The sequence below is a fragment of the Eptatretus burgeri genome, chromosome 2 (genome assembly GCF_056783735.1).
Source record: "Eptatretus burgeri isolate ZD-2024b chromosome 2, Ebu_testis_v1, whole genome shotgun sequence".
NCBI lineage: Eukaryota > Metazoa > Chordata > Myxini > Myxiniformes > Myxinidae > Eptatretus > Eptatretus burgeri.
Window position 1 is genome coordinate 18,828,405 of NC_140962.1, and position 22,289 is coordinate 18,850,693.

General features: G+C 45.3%; 1 protein-coding gene and 1 long non-coding RNA gene across 4 annotated transcripts in view; one reads left to right on the top strand and one right to left on the bottom strand.

Annotated features, from left to right (window-relative positions):
• Window positions 1-1,932, bottom strand: part of LOC147031515 (caspase-8-like) — a 119,762-nt gene extending 117,830 nt beyond the window's left edge. Inside the window, exon 1 of one of the 2 annotated variants that reach the window (XM_085864317.1) lies at window positions 1,798-1,932. In XM_085864317.1, coding sequence (XP_085720443.1) covers window positions 1,798-1,876 — 79 coding nt within the window. In that variant the 5' untranslated portion in view covers window positions 1,877-1,932. The remainder of the gene's footprint in view (window positions 1-1,797) is intronic. The other variant, XM_085864325.1, reaches the window with a different exon arrangement.
• Window positions 1,933-2,464: 532 nt separating this feature from the next.
• The window catches only part of LOC147031516 (uncharacterized), a 245,143-nt gene continuing 225,318 nt past the window's right edge, over window positions 2,465-22,289 (top strand). For both annotated transcript variants that reach the window (XR_015053356.1, XR_015053355.1), the window contains exon 1: window positions 2,465-2,729. This is a non-coding gene — a long non-coding RNA (uncharacterized LOC147031516). The remainder of the gene's footprint in view (window positions 2,730-22,289) is intronic.

Below are 22,289 nucleotides of genomic sequence, written 5' to 3' on the forward strand. Positions count from 1 at the left end.
TAAAATGGTGGAGGTGTCTGGTGAATTTGGAACGGTAAACGCAGAGTGAAGCTGCTGGGTCGATGAAGAGTGTCAGGAAGAGGGTGGAGAGAGACACGTGGTTGCAGGAGGTGTATAGATCGAAAGGATACAAGGAAGATTATTAATTTTGATGTATTTTTGAAGAAAACCTCATTCAGTTTTTTGGCTTTAAAAAAAAAAATTCATAAATTTATTCAAAAAAAATGTGGTTTGAATTCTTGTGGAATCTGCACCTTGTTGGCGTGAAGCTTCAGTGTTTGAAGCAAAATCCTGTGTGCAGTGGTGGTTGGAAGTCCCAGTTCTCCGGATGCACGTCAAAATGATTTCCTGGGACTTTGTTGAAATGATCCACAAACTCGTTCAACGTCTGCTGTACTTGTGCTTGTTCAACTTGGTACTTTTATGTTTGTGACAACTTCCAGTCTCCTTAAACCTCTTGTACTGCTCTCTGATACAAGTCCACGATGGCAGATTCCTTCCATACCCAGGGAGGAAATTACGCTTTAACTTGCATTTCGGATCTCAACTAGATGAACCATTTGACGCATTGACCTTCCTCTTGTGGAGTTGCCATTTTCTTTTGCATTACATCATGAGGCCTGAAAAAAAAAAAATCAAACTGAATGAGTTTTTAGATGTCAGACATGAGATCAGGGCCATCTCTATCAAGTGTATATCCCAATCTTTTGGTGCAGTCTGGCATCCCACCTTGCTCTCAAAATGCTGTGCTGATAACATCCAAGGTAAGGTGTCCTCTTGGGTCACTGACTTCCTTTTACTCTCGTATTTAACACCTGACTCTCAACGGGATATTTTCATCTCTTTCTGTAAAGGCTACAGTGTTCCGAGATGGTGTTCCGAGGTCCTGTCCTATTCCTGATCCACATCAATGATCTTTTTGACTCGGGGAAAATCCTCTTTATCTCTTTGCTGATTTCACCATCTGCCTTTGACATCTTTCAGATTGGCAGACAGTGGTGTCTTTCCTCTCCACAGACCTTCATCGTTCAACATTCGAGATTTGACTTTGATAGTCACAGGCTGGTCCAACACTTGTGATACAGGTAACCAACCACAAACCCAGGACCCTGAAATCCTGTTTTACCTTAAAACCACGAAATTTTCCAATTTGAAATGATAATTTTGAAATAAAAACGAATTGTTCGCCATGAAAGGGATACTGGAAGTGAAAGGGCTGAGACAGCAAATGCTCACTCTGATCGTTCAAACCTCAAACCAGAAAGTTGAAAGCCACAGTTGTGGTTGGTTACCTGCACATCTTTCAATCCTGTGAAATCTCACACTCTCACTCTGTCTGTCTGCTTGCCCCCCTCCCCCTCCCCACATACATAACAAATGAATGTGGTCCAAAATACATCGGAAAAATTAGATTTTGTTAAATAATTAATTTACTCATATCATAAACACTTAAAGGGCCAGAAAATTCAAAAAAAAAAAAAAAAAAAGATTCAAAATGGACATTGCTGTGTTGGACACAATGATAGTCGTTGTTTGGTGGAACAATTCCTGTTTTTTTTTCTTATTGTGACGTACCAGCAGGGACACGTGGAAATACCACGTGATGAAAAATGTGACCAAGTCAACAACTCCAACACCTTCTCCCCTCCACAAACGCCAAGTCGTCAACCTCTGCCTCTCAACCCTTAAACATCAATCCCCCCTCCAGGCCTTTACACTCTGTAACCGTTCGGGTTCAGGCTGTGCAGCAGCGGAACACTGGGCTCATGAGAAAACAGGAAACATCTCAACACTTACCTGGTGTTGTGTATAAACAGAGAACCCACTCCAAGGATCCTTCCCTCAGGTCTTGTGCTCCACGCTCCACGCTCCACATCCGCTGACGTCAGTTCCGGGCCTTCCGGCTCATCACGCATTCGTTCATATTCAAACAACTCCAACCACCACAACCAGTTAAAAGAGGAAATCGTTATGAAGACTCAGGTCATCAATGGACGTCACAAAAACGAGATGTGAATCACCGTTAAAACAATATCCCAATAGCTGTTACACTGCCGTAACTATTATCCCGGCCAACCCAAAGGAAAGGTGTGATCGTAATGGGAACTACCTTCGTTGTCAGCCATTACACAGCCCCCTCCGACACACGTCACGATCTCCTGTCCAACTAACAATCCCACGAGATAGATAGATATATATATATATATATATATATATATATATATATATATATATATACATATATATATATATATATATATATATATATATACATATATATATATATATACATATATATATATATATATATATATATATATATACATATATATATATATATATATATATACATATATATATATATATACATATATATATATATATATATATATACATACATATATATATATATACATATATATATATATATATATATATATGTGGAAAATATGTCACGTGGTGTATTTACGGCCTTGCGTATTGATATGCAGTGTGGAATAAAATAGTTCCTGTGCCGCCATTTCCCGTTGCTGTGGTGATTTTTTGCCAAGCTCCACTTAATCCGATCGCACACATCATAAACTGACCATGAGGATGGGTTCTCTTTGCTGCGGTGAAGTTATTTGAACGATGCTGAGTTGCTGTGCAAATCCAAGACCCGTTGAGTTTTGTTGGAACAGCAAGACAACGTTGGGGCCTGGAGGGTCAAAGGCCTTTGTCCTCAGATTGTGAGTGAAGGCCATTTGTGTTGTGTCATGATAGGCACTCATTAAAATTTCAAAACCCGCTATATTTATTTTATGTTATTTTCTAATAGCATAGATTAATATGAACTCATAGCTTTTGGAATTTTTGAAAATGACTATTTTTCGAGATATTCAGGTTTTAAATTTTCATTATCGGCTGTATTTGGGGACAATATGTAATACATTTATTATGTAACGAGTTGTGTCCAATACCCAATAGGAACTTGTGTAAAAATAACACAAAAATAGATACAATGTCAATACCGTGCTTTATTACTGGAAAAAGACATATAAAACCATATATCAGCATTTAGGAAACTAGTACGTGCCCGTAAAAAAATAAATAAATAAATATTCAAACCGCGAACAACAAACAACAACCACACAGGCCGTTTCTTCGCTCTCGTGTGCCCGGACGTGCGTGACCCGGAAGTTCGCATTTTATTCGCAGTTATGATGATTCGCATTTTAGTTTTAATTCCCAATTGTTCAATTAGCGCCAAAGTATTTTACCTTTTTGCAATGTCGTGGCAAGGAAAAACAAAAAGAGAAGAGAAGAGAGTGACAAAAAAATTACCTCCTGGTTCGGAGCATACCAGCACTCTGATGTTACCGAAATTTATGCACAGTCTAATATGAAAACGATCATAACTTAGGGCATTGTGTTTATCTATAAATGCGCATAAGAAAGCGAGAAATTATTAGAATACACGAAGTCGTCACTATCCGGAAGTCCGTACGTTGTAACCTGTAATGGCGAACGCGGCTGAGCTTCTCTTCCCACATCGGCCACGCCCACGCAACAACGTGTCTTGTCATTGGTTTGGTAAATAAATGGCTATAACTTGGGAAGCACTTGTCCGATTAATATCAAACCTTGAAAAGGCATATCCTCAGGTCCCCAGCAATATACCTGGCAAGTTTCAATGAGATCGGACCAGTGGTTGTCGAGAAACAGCGGTCACAGACACACACACAGACACACACACAGAGATTGCTGGAATTATGGATCGATATTGTAAGCAATACAACCGAAGAAAAATAAATGACCTTGGGAATGACCTTGACCTTATTTCTCAAGGTCAAAGCGCGGATATCGTGAAATCAGAAATGTACGGATATTGCATAATAATGGTAGAACGTAAGATAAAATGCCAATGAAACGCCTGTATTATTCATCAAAAACAGTAAAACCATATATCACCATGCTTGTAATATTGTAAAGAAGGCAAATAAAGAGAAATAAATGACCTTTGCAATTTTGGACCACAATTTTCTCCCCTTGGACCTGACCCTCCCCCTATAAACCATATAACAAAATGACCAGCGAGTATTCAATTTTATGCTAGTCTTTATCTTTTACGTGCTGCTTTCAAGGAATATGTGATATATTGACAACTTCTGCTTACCACATTTTGGTGAGGGTGCCCCGCCATCTTGGAAAGCTGCAAATCGACTTCAGAGTGACAGACACAGTGATGGTTGAAAATAATTTAGAATCGCATCATAGTGTTACGGCTGTGGAAATTCGCAAACCACCATGAAGGGCCCGTAGGTGAGATAACTCTAAGTACATGTGTCGTTAGCCCTAAAAACCTGTTGTTTGGAAGGAATTTATGTGATTCATTCGGGCTGCGATGCTTTGAGATAGCCGTTTTTCTGTTCTATCTTTATTTTGAACCAACCACGTCTCAACCGCCATAACCATCAAACCACCACCAAAAACCCTCCACCACCCTCACCTCTCTCCTTCTACGGCCATTCCCGCACCACCTGTGAACACTGAGCGTCAGGCTGTCCTGGGCTCGTTCAGCGAAACGCACCGAGCCGCGAGTGCAAATAGCGGCCTTTCCGAGGGAAAATTCGGATCAGGAATGCTACGCGCCCACTTCTGATCCGTCCAATTAGCAAGTGCGGGGCGGCTTGGCCCCGCCTCCAGGCGCGTCTGTGTGGAATCGAAATATGCAAATTCTAGGATCAGGGGAGATTCACGCCCCTTTTCCTCCGTCCAATCGGCGAGCGTGGCTCCGCCCCCGAGGCGATCCTGATCCGGGAATTTGCATACTGTTTTCTCCTGCCGGCCTATAAAACGGCGGGCGCAAGGCAGAGTGGGGCAGTCGAGTCGGGTGCAGGGGAAGGCGGAGAGTTTAGGAAGTCGAGTCGGGTGCAGGGGAAGGCGGAGAGTTTAGGAAGTCGAGTCGGGTGCAGAGGAAGGCGGAGAGTTTTGGCAGTCAAGTCGTGTCTGGAGAGCCGAGTGGAGCCCGAAGAATCGAGGCAGTCGAGTCGGGTGCAGGGGAAGGCAGAGAGTTTTGGCAGTCAAGTCGGGTTGGAGAGCGAAGTTGAGTCGGGAGGCGAAGGCGTCGAGGTGGTTTCTGCAGTCGGCTGAGGAGAATTGTGGGAGGAGGCCAAGGAGCTCGGGTCTGAGGCAGGGAAGACGGCGGTCAGCGACGAAGTCGCGGTGGGATCTCTCGTCGCGGGACCCAAGCCAGCCATCCTTTCTCCTCCCCCAGGGCATCAACAATTCCCCCCTTTTTCCCCCGCGCTGAGATAGTGCAAAAAGGGGGGCCCCGTTCCCACCCCACTCCAAGCGGTGCCAACGAAGCCTGCGAAGGAGCACGAAGTCGGGGCACCGCCGCACAGCCACATTTGCGGCTCATCACGAGGACGTGGGTAGGACCCCCCCGGTCTCTCGGACCTGGCCGCTCCTGCAGGTCCCGCGCAAATATTGGCTTACAGGCCCGTCTGCCCCCTTGCCTATGAGGGTGGCTTCTTTCCTTTGCTTTTGAGTAAATGAGTGTCGGCGCCGTCTGTGAATTAAAAATGTATAAGTGTTGCCGTGTGTTCACGTATTCGGTAGTAGCTCTGCAGTGTTGTTTTTGTTTGAAATTGATACGTGTGCATTCTGACTGTTTGACTGTATATGTGTGCTTTTCGTGGGCTGGGTAATAAATGTGCATTATGTTGAATTGTTCCCCGTTTCGCTGCGTCCTTTCCTTCGTTTGAATCTCCATCTTGCTCCACGTAAAGGGTTCGTAGTGGGCTTAATACGCCCGGTAATTAATCGGAACCGTCGAGGCCGACGATAACACCACTCGGTTATCCCGATAGTCCGGAACGGGCCGTCCAAGCGGCTCGCGTCCGGAGTCGACCTGCGGCGAGGTACGATCGCCCGGTTTACCATCCGCGTGGGTACTTAGGTAGGTCGAGTTTGGCAAACAACCCTATCCTACGCGGGTGGCCGATTGGCACGATTGTGGTGAGGTCGAAAGGCCCACCCGTGACTGGCTCCGGGCGATAGTTCCTGGAGGGTCACGACTGAATTGTCCGTCCGGTGGGCGACGTGCAGTGATTCGAGTCACGTGGCCGATCGCACGCCGGCGGGCGCGAATTCGCAACAATATTATTTTTTTTAACATGTTATACGCTATTTCTTTGCATTACCACCAATTTGTAAATATATTGTTACAGATTCTCGCCCGCCGGCGTGCGAACGACTGCGTTTAGCCAATGGCCACCGTCTCACCCACCGAACGGACAATCCAGTCGCAGCTTTCCGAATCAACGCCGGAAACCAGCCACGGGTGTGTTTTTAAGCACACCACGGCCAAGTCAATATTCCACCCGTGCGCAACAGGGTCAATTGCCGAATTGTCGATATACCTAATTATTCGTGCGGGCAGACTACCGAGAGACTGTACCTCAATGGGGCCGCTGGGACACAAGCCACTTAATGCAGCTCGCTCCGTTTTGGGATAACCGAGCGGGGTGTTATCGTGAGTCCTGTTGGACCCGATCACTTTACCGGCTATTTAAAAACCAACTATATTCCGAGTGCAAGATGGCAGTTCAATTAGGGAAAGAGGACACAACGAACGGGTTAACATTTAAACAAGCACATTTATTGAATAAGCACATATGCAGGCATACACGTCAATCAATGCAGCAATGGCAATTACTCAAGGCCGAACACGCATACAAGTATACAACCAACAAAAGCAATGCAAGAGAGCTACTACCATCTATCTATTATGTACACACTTAACAGTTCTACTTACGGACATGGCGCCACAACGTTCATTCAAAAGCAAGGAAAGACCCCAGGACAGATGGGCAGACTGGACCCCTTGGGGTCTTTATTGACACGGAGCCATGTAGACCGCAGAGGCTCCGCGAGGCCGCGCTGGTTACTTTCACCTCGCTGGGGCGACCCGCGACGTCCCGTCCCCATGGCAGCTGTCGTGACCGCGGTTCGGCCCAGGCCTCGTCTAACGGCCTGGTGATTTGGGCCCAGCCGGCAACGCCTCAGAGGAACGAACGGGCCTTATGCTCTTTCAGAGTTGATGCTCTCTTCAAGAGCCCGTCCGTCCCTCGTGCTGCTCGGACTGTCCCGAAGCCCAATCACCTCGGACCGTTCGCTGCTGGCTGGCAATCTCTCCATGTCCCATACGAACGCGCTGTTATGCGTTGCACGGCCGGCCTGCTGTGCTCCCTGCTCCGTCTCTTCGGAGAACCCGGACGTCCACTGCCCTCCACTGGACTCGAGCTCCGCTCCTCACACCGCTCCAAACCCCGACCGACTCGCTCGACCGACGCTCTGCGCGCTTTTTATAGGGTTCGTGAGGCGAGATCTGATCTCCGCACTTTCACCTCTGACCCCCACTGGCTCCGCCCCTCTCGCTCTCCTGATCCGAATTCTGAGGCGAAGCTTGGAGCGAGCGGACGTGGTAGTAATCACCGTCGCTAAAGGGAGAGCGGACGTGGTAGAACTCACTGTCGCTGGCAACAAGGACACCACCGCTTTTGTTTGCAGCGACCTTGCCGTGGCCGGCGCAAAGATGGCGGCGCCCGCGGAGTGAATGTGAAGCAATGTTGTTCCGTTGTTGGGTATTGGGGGAGATGCGGTTTGGGAGATGGTGAATGTGGTTGGCATTGTGGAGAAGGTGGTTGTGTGAAGGTGGTTGTGAGAGCGATGTTGGTGGTGGAGGTGGTTGTTGGGAAGCGGTTGGTGAGAGCGATGTTGGTGGTGGAGGTGGTTGTTGTGAAGTGGTTGGTCCAAAATAACGAAAGCAAAAGAAAAACGGCTAACTCAAAGATCACAGCCCGGTACACGAATAATTGCCCGTTAAACATCGGTGCGGAAATCTATCTGAACACAGACTTATTGACATAACTGATCTAAGGACCTATATGGTGCTTTGCAAATTTCCACAGCCCAAACAATATAATAAAACGCAACGTAAAAACATGGTCACATTTTGCAATGGCGTCTTGACGTCACTATTTTGACCGCAGCGCCCCTGTCGAGTACGGCAGTGCCTTGTCATGAACATGTGTCAGGCTATATCGGTAACATTGATCTGTTTGATGAAGGGTGGGAAGGCTGGCGAGCATATCGGGAGAGGCTGGAACAGTAGTTTTTGGTGAATGACGTTGCTGGTGAAAGACAGGTTCCAGCATTTCTTGGTATCGTTGGCATCAAAATGTCCGGACGAGCTGTTTGGGAATCTCACTGCACCAGACAAGCCGTGCACAAAGTCTTGTGGGGAATTGGTGGAAACTCTCCAGGATCAGTGATGCCCAAAACCCAACAATTTTGATTCCACAAACGTGATCAGCACGATGGAGGATTGATCTGTGATTTTATCACCGAGTTCAAAAGGTTGTCTCAGCACTGGAACTTTGGTGACAATTTAAATGACACACGACGAGACAGGCTCGTCTGGGATTGACGAGTGAGAGTATTCAGAAGCGCCTGTTGTCGGAAAGTGAACTTGGTTTCCGGAGAGTTATTGAACTCGCGATTGCCACGGAAACTGCTGGAAAAGACTCTGGGGAGTGAGGGAATAAGGGAGGACCCGAGGTCCACAAGATGATGACTAAGCCCGGGGGCCGTACCTTTCAGGTCGTCTGGTGTCCAGAATGATGGAAATTACAGGGGGTCTTGTTTCCGATGTGGAAGGAAACACCACCTTGATACTTGTTATTTCCCACACGAGGAGTGTTGTAACTCACTTGAAGGGTCATGCTGCAAGAAGATGCCAGAAGCTTGGAAAGAAAACGAACATAAATGTCCACACTGTGAGTCGTAGAAACAACAACAGTGACCTAGAAGACCCGCTTGGAGCTAACATTGGAACCCACTGTGTCAATAAACTCTATGTCATCTGGATTTAAGGTGGCAGGAAGACTATCTGCGTATGGAGTTGGACACTGGCTCGGCAGTCTCCATCATTTCATTGTGCGAGTACTCTAAACTGTACAAACATCTGAGACTAAAGAACACGACAGTTGTACGTCATACTTTCACCGATGAACAAAGTAAACCGAAAGTCAAGCTGTCTGTGCAAGTACAGTACAATAAGCAATCCTACGTGCTGGATTTGTTTGTTTTGGACACTCATGACCCAGCCTTGTTGGGAAGAGACAGGTTGCAGAAGATCAAGCTCGACTGGCACACTGTCAAGTGATTACATGTCAATTCAACCATTTCCGGATCGACTGATGCTCAATTGAAACACTTGCTCAACCAGTACTCTGAGGTCTTCAAAGATGAAATTTGAACTCTGAGATGCACGAAAGCAAGGTTGAGCTTCAAAACAAACTGTACACCAGTGTTTCACAAGGCAAGGCCAGCTCCACATGTATTATGTCCAAAAATAGATGCTGAGCTTCAACCATTAGAACAGGCAGGTATTATCTCAGAGGTAGAATGGAGTGAATGGGCCTTGCCCGTAGTCCCCGTTGTGAAGTGAAATGGAGATATTAGGCTTTGTGGGGATTTCAAGGTGTCTATGAATTCCTTATTTCAGGTGGATCAATATCCCCCCCATCTCTGGAGGATATACTGGCAACATTGCAGGAGGAAAGCTGTTCGCCCAGCTTTATTTTCACCAAGCTTACCTTTAGATGGAAATGGAAGAAGACTCCAAGAAGTACCGAACAATCAATATACACAAAGGTCTGTACCGGCACAGCAGACTGGTGTTTGGGGTCACATCAGCCCCTGCAGTGTGGCAATGAACCATGGATCGGGTATTGGCAGGAATACCAAAGGTACAATGTCTCATCGATGACAAAATCGTCACCGGAAATTCAGACGGAGAACATTTGCAAATTTTGAGACCGATTTTGTGGAGGCAAAAACAGCACAACCTTTGTAGTGCAGCGGATAAGCTCTCACATTATCACAAATGTGCATTTCATGAGAAAAGCATGAAATTTATAGCGAAGTTAGTACATACCATATTGTTTATTTTCAGATGTGCAGGGAAGTCAGATTTGACCTCTGAGGACCGTGAGAGGTCAAATCCAAGATGGCCACCAGTCCACCGGATCTAATGTTCAAACAGTGGAGAAAAACATTTGAGGTATCATTTCCAACTAAATTGGGGATGCCCATTCATTTCATGATACGTTTGAGATCACCAGAATTCAAGGAAATGCATTTAGGTCAAGGTCAAGCTTTCAGGTCATCTGGTCGTCCAATCCAGTGTCCAAGCTAAAGTAAATGTGGAAGGAAAAGAATGTCCAAAAGTTAACGTGATTTGACCTTGACCTTGATCTAAATGTATGTCCTTGGGTTCTGGCGATCTCAAAAGTATCACCAAATGAATGGGCATCCCCAATTTAGTTGGAAATGACACCTTAAATGTTTTTCTACACCGTTTGGTTCCAAAATTAAGCTGGTTTGAACAGTCGACCCGGTTGACTGGCAGCCATCTTGGATTTGACCTCTCACGGTCCTGAGAGGTCAAATCTAACTTCCCTCCACATCTGAAAATAAACCTTATGGGATGCTATAAATTTCATGCTTTTCTCATAAAATACACAATTGTTGTGGTTATCCACTACATGATTGGGTAAACCCAGACAAATGTCTGTTTCTCAAATAATAGCGAACCTATTGCGTGCATGAAATCACGACGGAAGGGTTAAGTAAGACATCCGACAAAGTACAGGCGATGGCCGAAGCATCAAAGCCTTAATGTTTCCCACAACTTCGCTCCGTTCTCGGGTTGGTCAACTATTATCATCGTTTTCTCCCAAATTTGTCAACACTTCTCCATCCGTTGCACCAGCTACCACAGAAAGGACACACATGGAGTTGGACAAAAGCTTTGCGAGGAGGTATTTATGCAGGTAAAACGTTGATTGCTTCTGATGTAGTTCTCACACATTATGATCCAAACAGACCTTTAACACTTGCCAGTGATGTGTCACCATATGGTCTTGGGAATGTACCCTCTCATGTCATGGAAGATGGTGAGGAACAACCAATAGCCTTTGCATCCAGGCCATTAAACTCATCAGAGAAAAAATACTCGCAGATAGATAAGGAGGCATTGGCCCTTATCTGGGGAGTAAAACAATTTCACCATGATGTTTTTTGGCAGGACGTTTACCCTCCTCATGGACCATAAACCTCTGATGTCCATCCTCCACCCTCACTAAAGTATACCAGTGATGACAGCTGCACGTCTGCAATGATATGCATTGTTTTTTGCTGGACATGACTGGAACATTGAAGACAGGAGTACGACTGATAACAGCAACGCAGATGCGCTGTCTCGGCTTCCACTTGAGATCGTCCAGCCATCTGCAGAGGAGGATATTGATGTAGTTGATGTGTTTCACATGTCAGAGGTTGAATTACTTTCAATCACAAGTAATGACAATCACAAGATCAATCACAAGATGACAAGTAATGAGATCAGATGGGAAATGCAACGTGACATGGAGTTGTCTTGGGTGTTGAGTCTGTCATTCAGGGTTGGTCTCCAGAAGTGAAACAGATTGAACCTTATATTACTACAACCGGAAGGATGAACTGTCAGCCCATTGTGGCCATCTGTTGTGTGGCACACGTGTCATTGTACCCCAATCATTGTGCAGTCGTGTGCTGTGATAGCTACATGAAGGACACATTGGGGAAGTACAGATGAAGTTGTGAGCATGTCACCACATATGGTGGTCCTTAATTGATATGGACATGTCTTTGATTATGCTATTTTCTGGGTTCATCAAATGGGTGAAATGTTCATTTATTGTCGTGTGGGTTGACCTGTTTGTGTGGAATTAGATCTGGAAGGGAGGAAATGTGGTGTTACAGCCTTGCGTATTGATATGCAGTATGAAATAAAATAGTTCCTGGCACGCGATAACTTACGATCGAAAATAAGCAAGTCGGAGACAAAATTTAAACAACACGTGGTTTTTTTTGGTACCTTTTAGATGTTTTTTGTGTATTCTAATAATTTCTCAATTTCTTATGCGCATTTATAGAGAAACACAATGCCCCATGTTATGATCGTTTTCATATGTGACGGTGCATAAATTTCGGTAACATCAGAGTTAACTGGTATGCTCCGAAGCAGGAAATAATTGTTTTTTTCTCTCTCTCTCTCTCTCTTCTCTTCTCTTTGTGTTTTTCCTTGCGACGACATTGGGAAAAGGCAAAATACGTTGGTGCTAATTGAGTAATTGGCCATTAAAACTAAATTGCGAATAATCGTAACTGCGATATGTGAACTTCCGGGCCACGCACGTACGGGCACGCGAGAGCGAAGGAACGGCCTGTGTGGTTTGAAAGTTTTTTTTTTTTTTTTTTTTTTTTTTTTTTTTTTTTTACGGGCATGTACTAGTTCTCTTAATTTGCCTTTATTGCATCCCTCAAGAAATGTCTTTAATCGCATTTCTGACCTAAAAATTTAAAAAAAACCCTGTCTGCTATGAATGTTCGCTTTCCATCAACCATTCTTTTTTTCAACTTCAGTGCCAATTCACCCCTCTCACCCCTCCCTCTCCAAGCAACCATTACACTCTTCTCCCTCCAAGCTTCCCTCTCACCTTTCTCAAAAACTCCCCTCACCTTTCTCCCTCAACTCTCCCCACCATTCACCCATTACTCACCTTTCTCAAATTTGCCCCCCTAACATCCACAAAGCTGCCTCCTTCCCCTGCCCTCCCACCTCCATCTCATCACACCACCTCAAATTCTCAACTGCCCTTCTGCTCTTCCCTCCCTCTTCATAAACAGTGTGGACCTCAAATATCCGGAGCCTTCGCTCAAACCTTACGGATCTTTACATACAGGTTGCCACTGACAAACCAGACATAATCTGCCTAACAAGAAACTTTCCTCCCACAATATGCTTCTGACTCCAAAGTATCTCTCCCTGGTTACTCCCTCCTCCGGTATGACAGACCTGAGCCTCGTCCTGGTGGAGGAGTTGCTCTCTTCATCAAAGACTCTATTCCTCACTCTCCATGCACTGCCCTCACTCCCCCACACCCCCAGGAATACCTCTGGCTACAGCTTCCCTCCACTCCCACCTCATGTTTATATGTGTACTTTACCGTCCACCTAACAGTGATGACTCCATTTGCCCCTCACTATCCAAAAACATGGACCAACTCCTATCTTCTCATCCAAACTCTCTCTTCCTCAAATGTGGCGACTTCAATTGTTATCATGCAAGTTGGCTGGGTGTGGTTATCTCTCTCACCTGTCATGACACTTCAGCAAAAGATTTCTGCAACTCATTGGGACTGACTCAATCGGTCAACTTCCCGACCCGGATCTCAACCAAAGGTGCTCTGTCTCTTCTGGATCTGATTCTAACAAATTTCCCTGAAAAATCTGCTGTTCTTCCACCGATCCAATCGGTTCTTCTGACCATGTGCTTGTCAAAGTGGACATTTCTCTGGCTGTTATTTGAGAATCACCTCAGTGCCGTCGAGTCTGGCATTTTACTCAAGCTGACTGGGAGGGTCTTCAAGCAGGCTTCAAACTTCTAGACTGGTCTCCCATTGCTACTCTCTCCAACATCAACTCATCCTGGGAATTCTTTCAAAGAAACTTGATCACCCTCATGCACAGATTTATCCCCTCTCATCTTCAGTTGTCTGACCCTTCCTCCTGCCCATGATTCACTGAAGCTTGTGGTGAGCCAGTTGGCCTGAAACAACTTGCCTTTGCGTCTTGAAAAGCAAACGCAACTGAGCGTAAGCTCAGTTCCTTCCATAAAGCTCGGAACAAGAGTGTTTCTACCCTCAGGTGTGCCAGAAAACAACATCTTTCTAAGCTCAAGTCTGAACTCTCAAACCTCTCTCCCTCCTCAAATCCTGGTGGTGTCAAAGCAAATCTGTTTCTGGTGTATTTTCCCCCTCCATCCCCTCCCTTACCTCAAATGGCCGCACTGCTGATACTGCATGTGAAAATGCTGAATGCCTAATCTCAGAGTTTGCATTGAAATCTTGTGTCCGAAACCCATCGCTTTCTGTACCCACTTTACCCAGTCGAACCCAACTGTCCCTGGACTCTGTCCTTTTCTTCTGACAAGGTGGAGAGCTTGATGTCAAACCTCGACTCAGATTCTGCAACCGGTCCAGACGGCATCAGCCCACATGTCCTAAAAACCTGCTCCTCTGTTCTTGCTCACCCTCTCTCTGTTCCATTCATCCTCTCATTTGCTCAAGGTCATCTGCTATCTGCTTGAAACTCAGCAAACATTTCCACCCTGCATAAAAAGGTGCAAAAACCAATCCCTGCAACGACAGACCAAACAACCTTCTCCCAATAATCAGCAAGGTTATGGAATCCATCATCACTTCAGACATTAAATCCTTCCTCTTCTACAATGGCTTGATTTCCGATCATCAATTTGGTTTCAGGCCAGGTCACTCAACCCTGGATATGCTGCTTCTGCTCTCCCAACAATGGATGGAGGTCCTCAATGCCGGACATGAAATCAGAGCTATATAACGTGATTTTGACATGGTCTGGCACCCTGCCCTGCTCACCAACTCTCTGCCTATGGTATCCAAGGCCATCTCCACTCATGGCTCGCAGACTTCCTCTCCTGTCGCAGTCAACGTGTGGCCCTAAATGGAGTTCTTTCATCTCCTCTTCCTGTCCAGGCTGGAGTTCCTCAAGGCAGCGTTCTGGGCCCTGTTCTTTTTCTGGTTTTCATCAATGATCTCTCCGACTCTGGAAAATACTCTTTATCCCTTTGCTGATGACTCCCCCTCTGCCGTACCATCTGTCTTCCCTCAGATCGGCAAGCAGTAGCTTCTTCGCTCACTGCAGATCTGGGTAAAATCACAAACTGGTCCATTTCAAAGAACATGTCCTTCAATCCTGACAAATCTCACAGTGTGACTATGTTTCTCTGAAAGGACCATTTAGACCCCCCCCCCCCCAATCCACTTTCTCAACAATCCTCTGGAAGAAGTCCTTTCTTTCAAGCTTCTGGGTCTCACGATCTGTCATGATCTTTCCTGGGAAACCCATATTTCCAACCTGGCCTCCAAAGCCAGTCACCGACTGGGAATGCTCCGTCATTCAAAGTCCTTCCTCGGCCCACCTGAGCTCCTGACCACATACAAAGCTTTTGTACGCAGCCTGATGGAGTACTGCTCTCCCCTCTGGGCTGGTGCTCCTGCCTCTCACCTTTCTCTGCTTCATGCTGTGGAAACCAAGGCATTTCGGATCATTGGCATCTCCCGCGATGAGGCTGAGTTTTTGGGCCTCTCACTCTCCCACCGCAGGCAGGTCGGTGGTCTTTCTGTCTTCTACCATCTCCTCTCCGGTACTGACCCCCTGCTCTGTCTGCGATTTGTCCCCACCGTATTTCCGCAGGGCGATCAAGGTCCACCAAACAAGCCCCTTTTCGTAAAACTATCAAAATCACGAATCACTGCTCACTTTCATCCCTTCATTCGTGTTTTTTTCCTTCCTCTGGAACAAACTCCAACACTCTCTTTAATCCCATTTTTCCCTCCAGGCCTTCAAAACAGCTGTTCACCACCACCTTTTATCGTCCCCCATCCAAATCCTCGATCTTTTCTACCCCCTTTAACCCACCCCAAACCCACCTCCTTCAAATTCCCTTCCTTCCTTCCTGAAAGTCCCTGTAATGTCCATCTTGTATTCCCCATGTTCCCCGCCCCATCCCTCTCCCTTCCATAGATCTCCTAATGTCGCTGTTCCCCATTGTTTTGTCCTTTCCACTCCCGCCCCTCTTGCCTCATACCCCCTTGATGTGCGTTGTGTGTTCACTCTCATACGAGCCTCAACAAGGTATACAACCCAAAAAATTGTTGACCTCAAATATAATGGGTAGTTGAATTCAACGACCAAATGTGCAAATCCTGTTCAAATTTCAAGTCAATCGGATGAAAATTGACAAGTTTAGAAATTTGGCCGATGTTGACCTCGTGCCGACCTTCGATCGACTGTCGCAGGGACGGTAGCTACAATCTCCGAATGTTTCAGAACACTCAGCTGAGCGGTTTGGGTTGTAGGCGAGTGGACGGTAAAAACAAACAAACTTTCAGTCCCTGCCGCTGAAAAGCATCCCCCATGACATGATGCTGCCATCACCATGCTTCATGGTAGGGATGGTGTTGGATGGGTGATGAACTGTTCACGGTTTCTGCCAGATGTAGCGCTTTGCCTTCAGGCCAAAGAGTTCAATTTTCGTTTCATCAAAACACAATCTTTTTCCTCATGCTCTCAGAAGTCTTTCATGTGCCTTTTTTGCAAACTCCAGGTGTGCTGTCATGTGCTTTTTTTTCTCTGGAGTGGCTTCCATCTGGCCACTCTCCCATAAAGCCTAGATTTGTGAAGTGCTGCAGAGATTGTTGTCCTTCCGGTAGGTTCTCCCATCTCATCCAAGGAACTCTGTAGTTCTGTCAGAGTGTCATTGGGTTCTTGGTCACCTCCCTTACCAAGTCATCCATGTCCTTCTTGCTCACTTGCTCAGTTTGGTCAGACAGCCAGCTCGAGGAAGAATCTGGGTAGTTCCATATTCTTTCCATTTCCAAATGATGGAGCTCACTGTGCTCTTGGGAACTTCCAACACTATAGAAATTGTTTTATACCCTTCCCCAGATCTATACCTCCTCACAGTTCTATATTTTCGTCTCATCAGACCACAGAATATTCAATGTTCTTGGACTTTATGGTCGAGTTTCTGCTCTGACATGCACTGTCAACTGTGGGTCCTGACATAGAAAGGTGTGTTTCTTTCTAAATCATGTCCAATCAATTGAATTAGTCACAGGTAGACTCCAATCAAGTTGTAGAAACATCTCAAGGATGATCAAAGGAAATTGGATGCACCTGAGCTCAATTTGGAGTGTCATAGCAAAGGGTAGTATTGACTCAGGGGATTGAATACTTCTTGACACAAGACATTTCAGCTTTTCATTTATAATTCATTTGTAAAAATTTCTAAAAACATGTTTTCACTTTGTCATGAATGGGGTATTTTGTGTAGATCACTGACAAAAATTTTTAATTGAATCCATTTTAAAGAGCAGGTTGCGGGTCACCAAACGTGTTCTGAAAATTTATCAATATGATTATATGTGCATTAAATAGTTCGATGCAAACTATTGCAGTTGCCTAACTATTGGGAAAATTAATGAAATTTAACTCCGAAGTTGTTATTTCTCGAGGCTGTTGAAAAAAACAGCCGCGTGCCATATATGGATGGTGACATCACGTTCTCCAAAACAAAGCGGAAGCTCACTCTTTCATTGAAGAAGTGTCCAGTTGAGCAGGCCGTTCTTTCACTTTTTTTGAGCTTGCAACTGTCTATATTGTCCTTTTTTATTTTGAATTATTGTAGAACAAAGTTATTTGGATATGTGTACATCATGGCTCATACTTTGGTCGTCGTCATGTTGTGCGAAAATGGCTGGAAAACGGGTAATCGCTCCCATCGATTCCCGAAGGAATCAAACATTCGCTGGCAGTGGATAAGATTTGTACAAGCAAAACGGACGAATTTTCCCTGCCTTTTAAACTTTTAAACAATATCTTTGTGAAAAAAGTGCTGCGGCCTACCATCTCGTTAAGGCGCCCGAGGCCCTGCGCGCCATCGAACATTATAAAATATCGGAATTTTACAAACTTCACAACTACCGAGTGTTAAGCATCCTGAGCGACTGCAAAAACCAAAAACAGAATTTGAATTGACTTTAAAATGAACCCGCAACGTCTATCGAAGCAAAAATCTCAATTCACCACAGGAATTCACAGCATTATTTAAAACGAGTATGTGCCCGTAAAAAAAAAAAATAATAATAATAATAATAATAAATAAATAAACCACACAGGCCGTTTCTTCGCTCTCACGTGCCCGTACGTGCGTGACCCGGAAGTTCAATATTATTCACAATTTATTTTTAATATTCAATTAGCGCCAACGTATTTTTACCTTTTCGCAATGTCGTGGCAAGGAAAAACAAAAAAAGAAGAGAAGAGAGAGAAAAAATTTACTTCCTGGTTCGGAGCATACCAGCACTCTGATGTTCCTGAAATTTATACACCGTCTAATATGAAAACGATCATAACTTGGGCCATTGTGTTTATCTATAAATGCGCATAAGAAATCGAGAAATTATTAGAATACACGAAGTCATCACTCCGGAAGCCCGTACGTTGTAACCCGTAATGGGGAACGTGGCTGTGCTTCCCTTCCCCATCAGCCACGCCCACGCAACAACGTGTCTTCCCATTGGTTTGGTAAATAAATGGCCATAACTTGGGAAGCACTTGTCCGATTAATATCAAACCTTAAAAAGGCACATCCTCAGGTCCCCAGCAATATACCTGGCAAGTTTCAATTAGATCGGACCAGAGGTTGTCGAGAAACAGCGGACACACACACACACACACACACACACACACACACACACACACACACACACACACACACACACACACACACACACACACACACACACACACACAGATTGCTGGAATTATAGATAGATTATTTTGTCAAAGTCATAAAACAGTAATATTCAGCCATCCACGAACAATCTTTACATACTCCGACAGCTTAACAAGTCAGGCATGTGATGATAACCTTTATTGGGATGAAAAATAAGTTTTAAACCAAACAGATTTGGATATTGGGCCATCTCAAATTCAGCCGCTGATGGCTGTGGCAGCCATTTTCCAATGCAATCAAAAATTTGAGATGGCCCAATATCCAAATTTGTTCATAATATGATAGGCTACTAGTGTGCCAAATTTGGTGCTTTCCTCACAAAATGCACAATTGTTATGCTATATTTAGCTAAGTTGCCCCACTATGAGGAGGATGAGACAATGGGCAATGAGAGAAGATTCCACAATTGGGAGAAAAACGGGAAAAATAAATGCAGGTGAGCAACTGGCCTGGACTTTGGGAGGGTGAGCAGGTGAGGGTTTCTTGAGCAACATGTGCAACCCAGCCTTGCTTGGTGAGGGCAGGAGAAAGGCTAAAAGTAAGATGGTATAAAATAGAGAGCCCACTAACTTGCTGCCACGTCTGCCTTGAGAAACCAATGGTGCAGAAGCTGAAAAGCAAAATTATGCATTAAGTTTGCATCTTGTGCCACTGCCTGCTGTGTAAACAACTGCAGGATTGACTTTATATGCCGTCATATCGAAGACCACCATTTGTTTATGACCCTCTTTACAGAAAAAAAAAACTCCACACTATAGGAATTGGTAAAAATAGGACCACTGGAACTGAAGCTTATCTGGGTCCTTGCCAAATGTTGAAACTCAAATCTGATCGCATTCTGACTGGTGGGTCTGGAGAAGAAGATTTTTAAAATAATTTATGGATTTTCCCAAAAATTTGCTATGTCAACCATTTTGGCACACTTTCGGTCATGTGATGGGCATGGCCTCCGCAATTTTACATCAATACCCTGTCCTAATGTTGGAACCCAAATTTGGTAGCATTCTGACTGGTGGGTCTGGAGAAGAAGGTATTTATAGGAATTTACTAAGTCAGCTATTTTGACATACTTAAAGTCACCTGACCGGAACGAGCTTGGCAATCCGCGTTACCATTCAGGAGCGGAACCTTGCTGCCAAATTTCAGCCAGATCAGCCCAGCGGTTTGGCCGGAGAAGTCGAAATAGGAGAGACAGATGGACGGATGGTGCACGATGACGATACCTTATCTGGAATTCAAATTCTAGATAAGCTAAAAATACAGTACAAGTGAAAAATTTGTAGACGTGGAGGGAGTCTGATCTTGCTGCATTCCTGGGTGAGGGACTCAACCCACCACCATGGGAGAAAAAGTGGTTAAAATTGTAATTCCATCCCTCCCCTCCCCCGCTTCCCCTATCTCCATGTAACTTGCACGACATGGCCGAAAGTATGTTTACACCTACTCGTCCAACATCTCATTCAAAAATCATGGGCATTAATATGGAGTTAGTCCCCCCTTTTGCTGCTATAACAGCCTCCACTCTTCTGGGAAAGCTTTCCACTTGATGCTGGAACATTGTTGTGTGGATATGCTTCCATTCAACCACAAGTGCATTTGTGAGTTCGGGCAGTGATGTTGCACGATTAGGTCTGGCTTGCAGTCGGTGTTCCAATTCATCCCAAAGGTGATCGATGGGGTTGAGGTCAGGGCTCTGTGCAGGCCAGTCAAGTTCTTCCACACCGATCTCGACAAACCATTTCTGTATGGACCTCACTTTGTGCACGGGGGCATTGTCATACTGAAACAGGAAAGGGCCTTCCCCAAACTATTGCCACAAAGTTGGAAGCACAGAATCGTATATGAGCTTGTGTGGACATGACAGGGACTGTCATTGTATGCTGTAGTGTTAAGATTTCCCTTCACTGGAACTAAGGGGCCTAGTCTGAACCATGAAAAACAGCCCCAGACCATTATTCCTTGTCCACCAAACTTTAGTCGGCACTTTTCATTCAGTCACGTAACGTTCTCCTGGCATCTGCCAAACTCAGATTCGTCTGTTGGACTGCCAGATGGTGAAGCGTGATTCATCACTCCAGAGAACGTGTTTCCTTGCTCCAGAGTCCAATGTCGGTGAGCTTTACACCACTCCAGCTGACGTTTGGCATTGTGCATGGTGATCTTAGGCTTGTGTGCGGCTGCTCGGCTATGGAAACCCATTCTATGAAGCTCTCGACGAACAGTGTTTGTGCTGATGTTGCTTCCAGAGGCAGTTTGGAACTCGGTAGTGAGGGTTGCAACCGACAACAGACAATTTTTCTGCGCGACGCGCTTCAGCACATGGCTGTCCCGTTCTGTGAGCTTGTGTGGCCTACCACTTCATGGCTGAGCTGCTGTTGCTCCTAGAAATTTCCACTTCACAATAACAGCACTTACGATTGACTGGGGCAGCTGTAGCAGGGCAGAAATTTGATGAACTGACCTGTTGGAAAGGTGGCATCCTGTGACGGTGCCACGTTGAAAGTCACTGAGCTCTTCAGTACGGCCCATTCTACTGCTAATGTTTGTCTATGGAGATTGCATGGCTGTGTGCTTGATTTTACACACCTGTCAGCAATGGGTGTGGCTGAAATAGCCGAATCCACTAATTTGGAGGGGTGTCCGCATACTTTTGGCCATGACAGGTGTACTTCATATGCTGGTTCATTGAAAATTGGTCAGAGTTAGTGGCTGGGAGCTGCATACCTGAGCTGGGCATAAGGTAGTAAAAGCTAGTAAAAAGGACAAAATAACCACACCTTTGATAACAGGCCTGCTCCAGCATGCCAGATTGGCCAGTGTTAAAAAGTCAAATCGAGAAAGATATCTGCTAAAAAGGACAGCTGGAGCACTGACCGAGGAGATGAAGCTAAGAGGTAGAAGAGAAGCTTCAGGAGAAACCCCACCCGGAAATATTTTGCTTTTCACGGCCGAAGTTACGAGGGAGTGAGTGGCTCTCGGATGAGTCTCAGACGAGACTGCTACCGAGAGCTGCCTACTTGATGAGAACTCACAGCACACATGTGTGCAGGTCATGCCATACAGATGGAAGCTCGTTTATTGTTGAGTGTTGTCTGGAACTCCTAATTCTGATATATCGTGCTTGATGAACTTCGCGAAACTTCACCAATTTCCCTCTGTGGATGTGTATTTAAAATGTGTCATCCCTGCCTGGCTCTAGAATACAGTCTGAATTTGAAACTTGTACCACCCTTCTCCCATGTGGAAGGGTTGAGTTTGTTGTTTTGTTTCCCCCACTCTCATGGAATGCAAGATGAAAACAGAGCTCCAAAAAGCATCCCTTTTGGTGTTGTTAACCATCTTGATGTTATCTATGTTTATAAAAACACTGTGCAGAGGTTTTCTATTTACACAAGATCAAGGCTCATTGAAGAGCAAGTTGATGTTAGGTAAAACGGCAACAAACTATGAACTAGCATGAATAAAGGAGGGGGGGGATAAGAGGGTTGCATTAGGGAGCGTTAATGGGGATAGAAATGGCAATAACATTTATGTGGCTTCCACTGCCTGCTTTGAAGCTTTATACAGAAAAGAGTGGGATATAACAGTCTCAGGAAGGCGGTTCCACAAACGAGGAATCAAAGTATTGAGGAGTGAAATCAGTCTGTACTTTGAGTTTAACTGGGGGGGGGGGGTGGAGAGCCATGGTCTTGCAGTTGCTCGGAAGTGTCAGAAGGCTGGGAGACCAGAGGGAGAGCTCGCCGACATGCGTGCGATGTGAGAGCAACAGGCCTTGTGCTTCGGCCTCATTATGTGC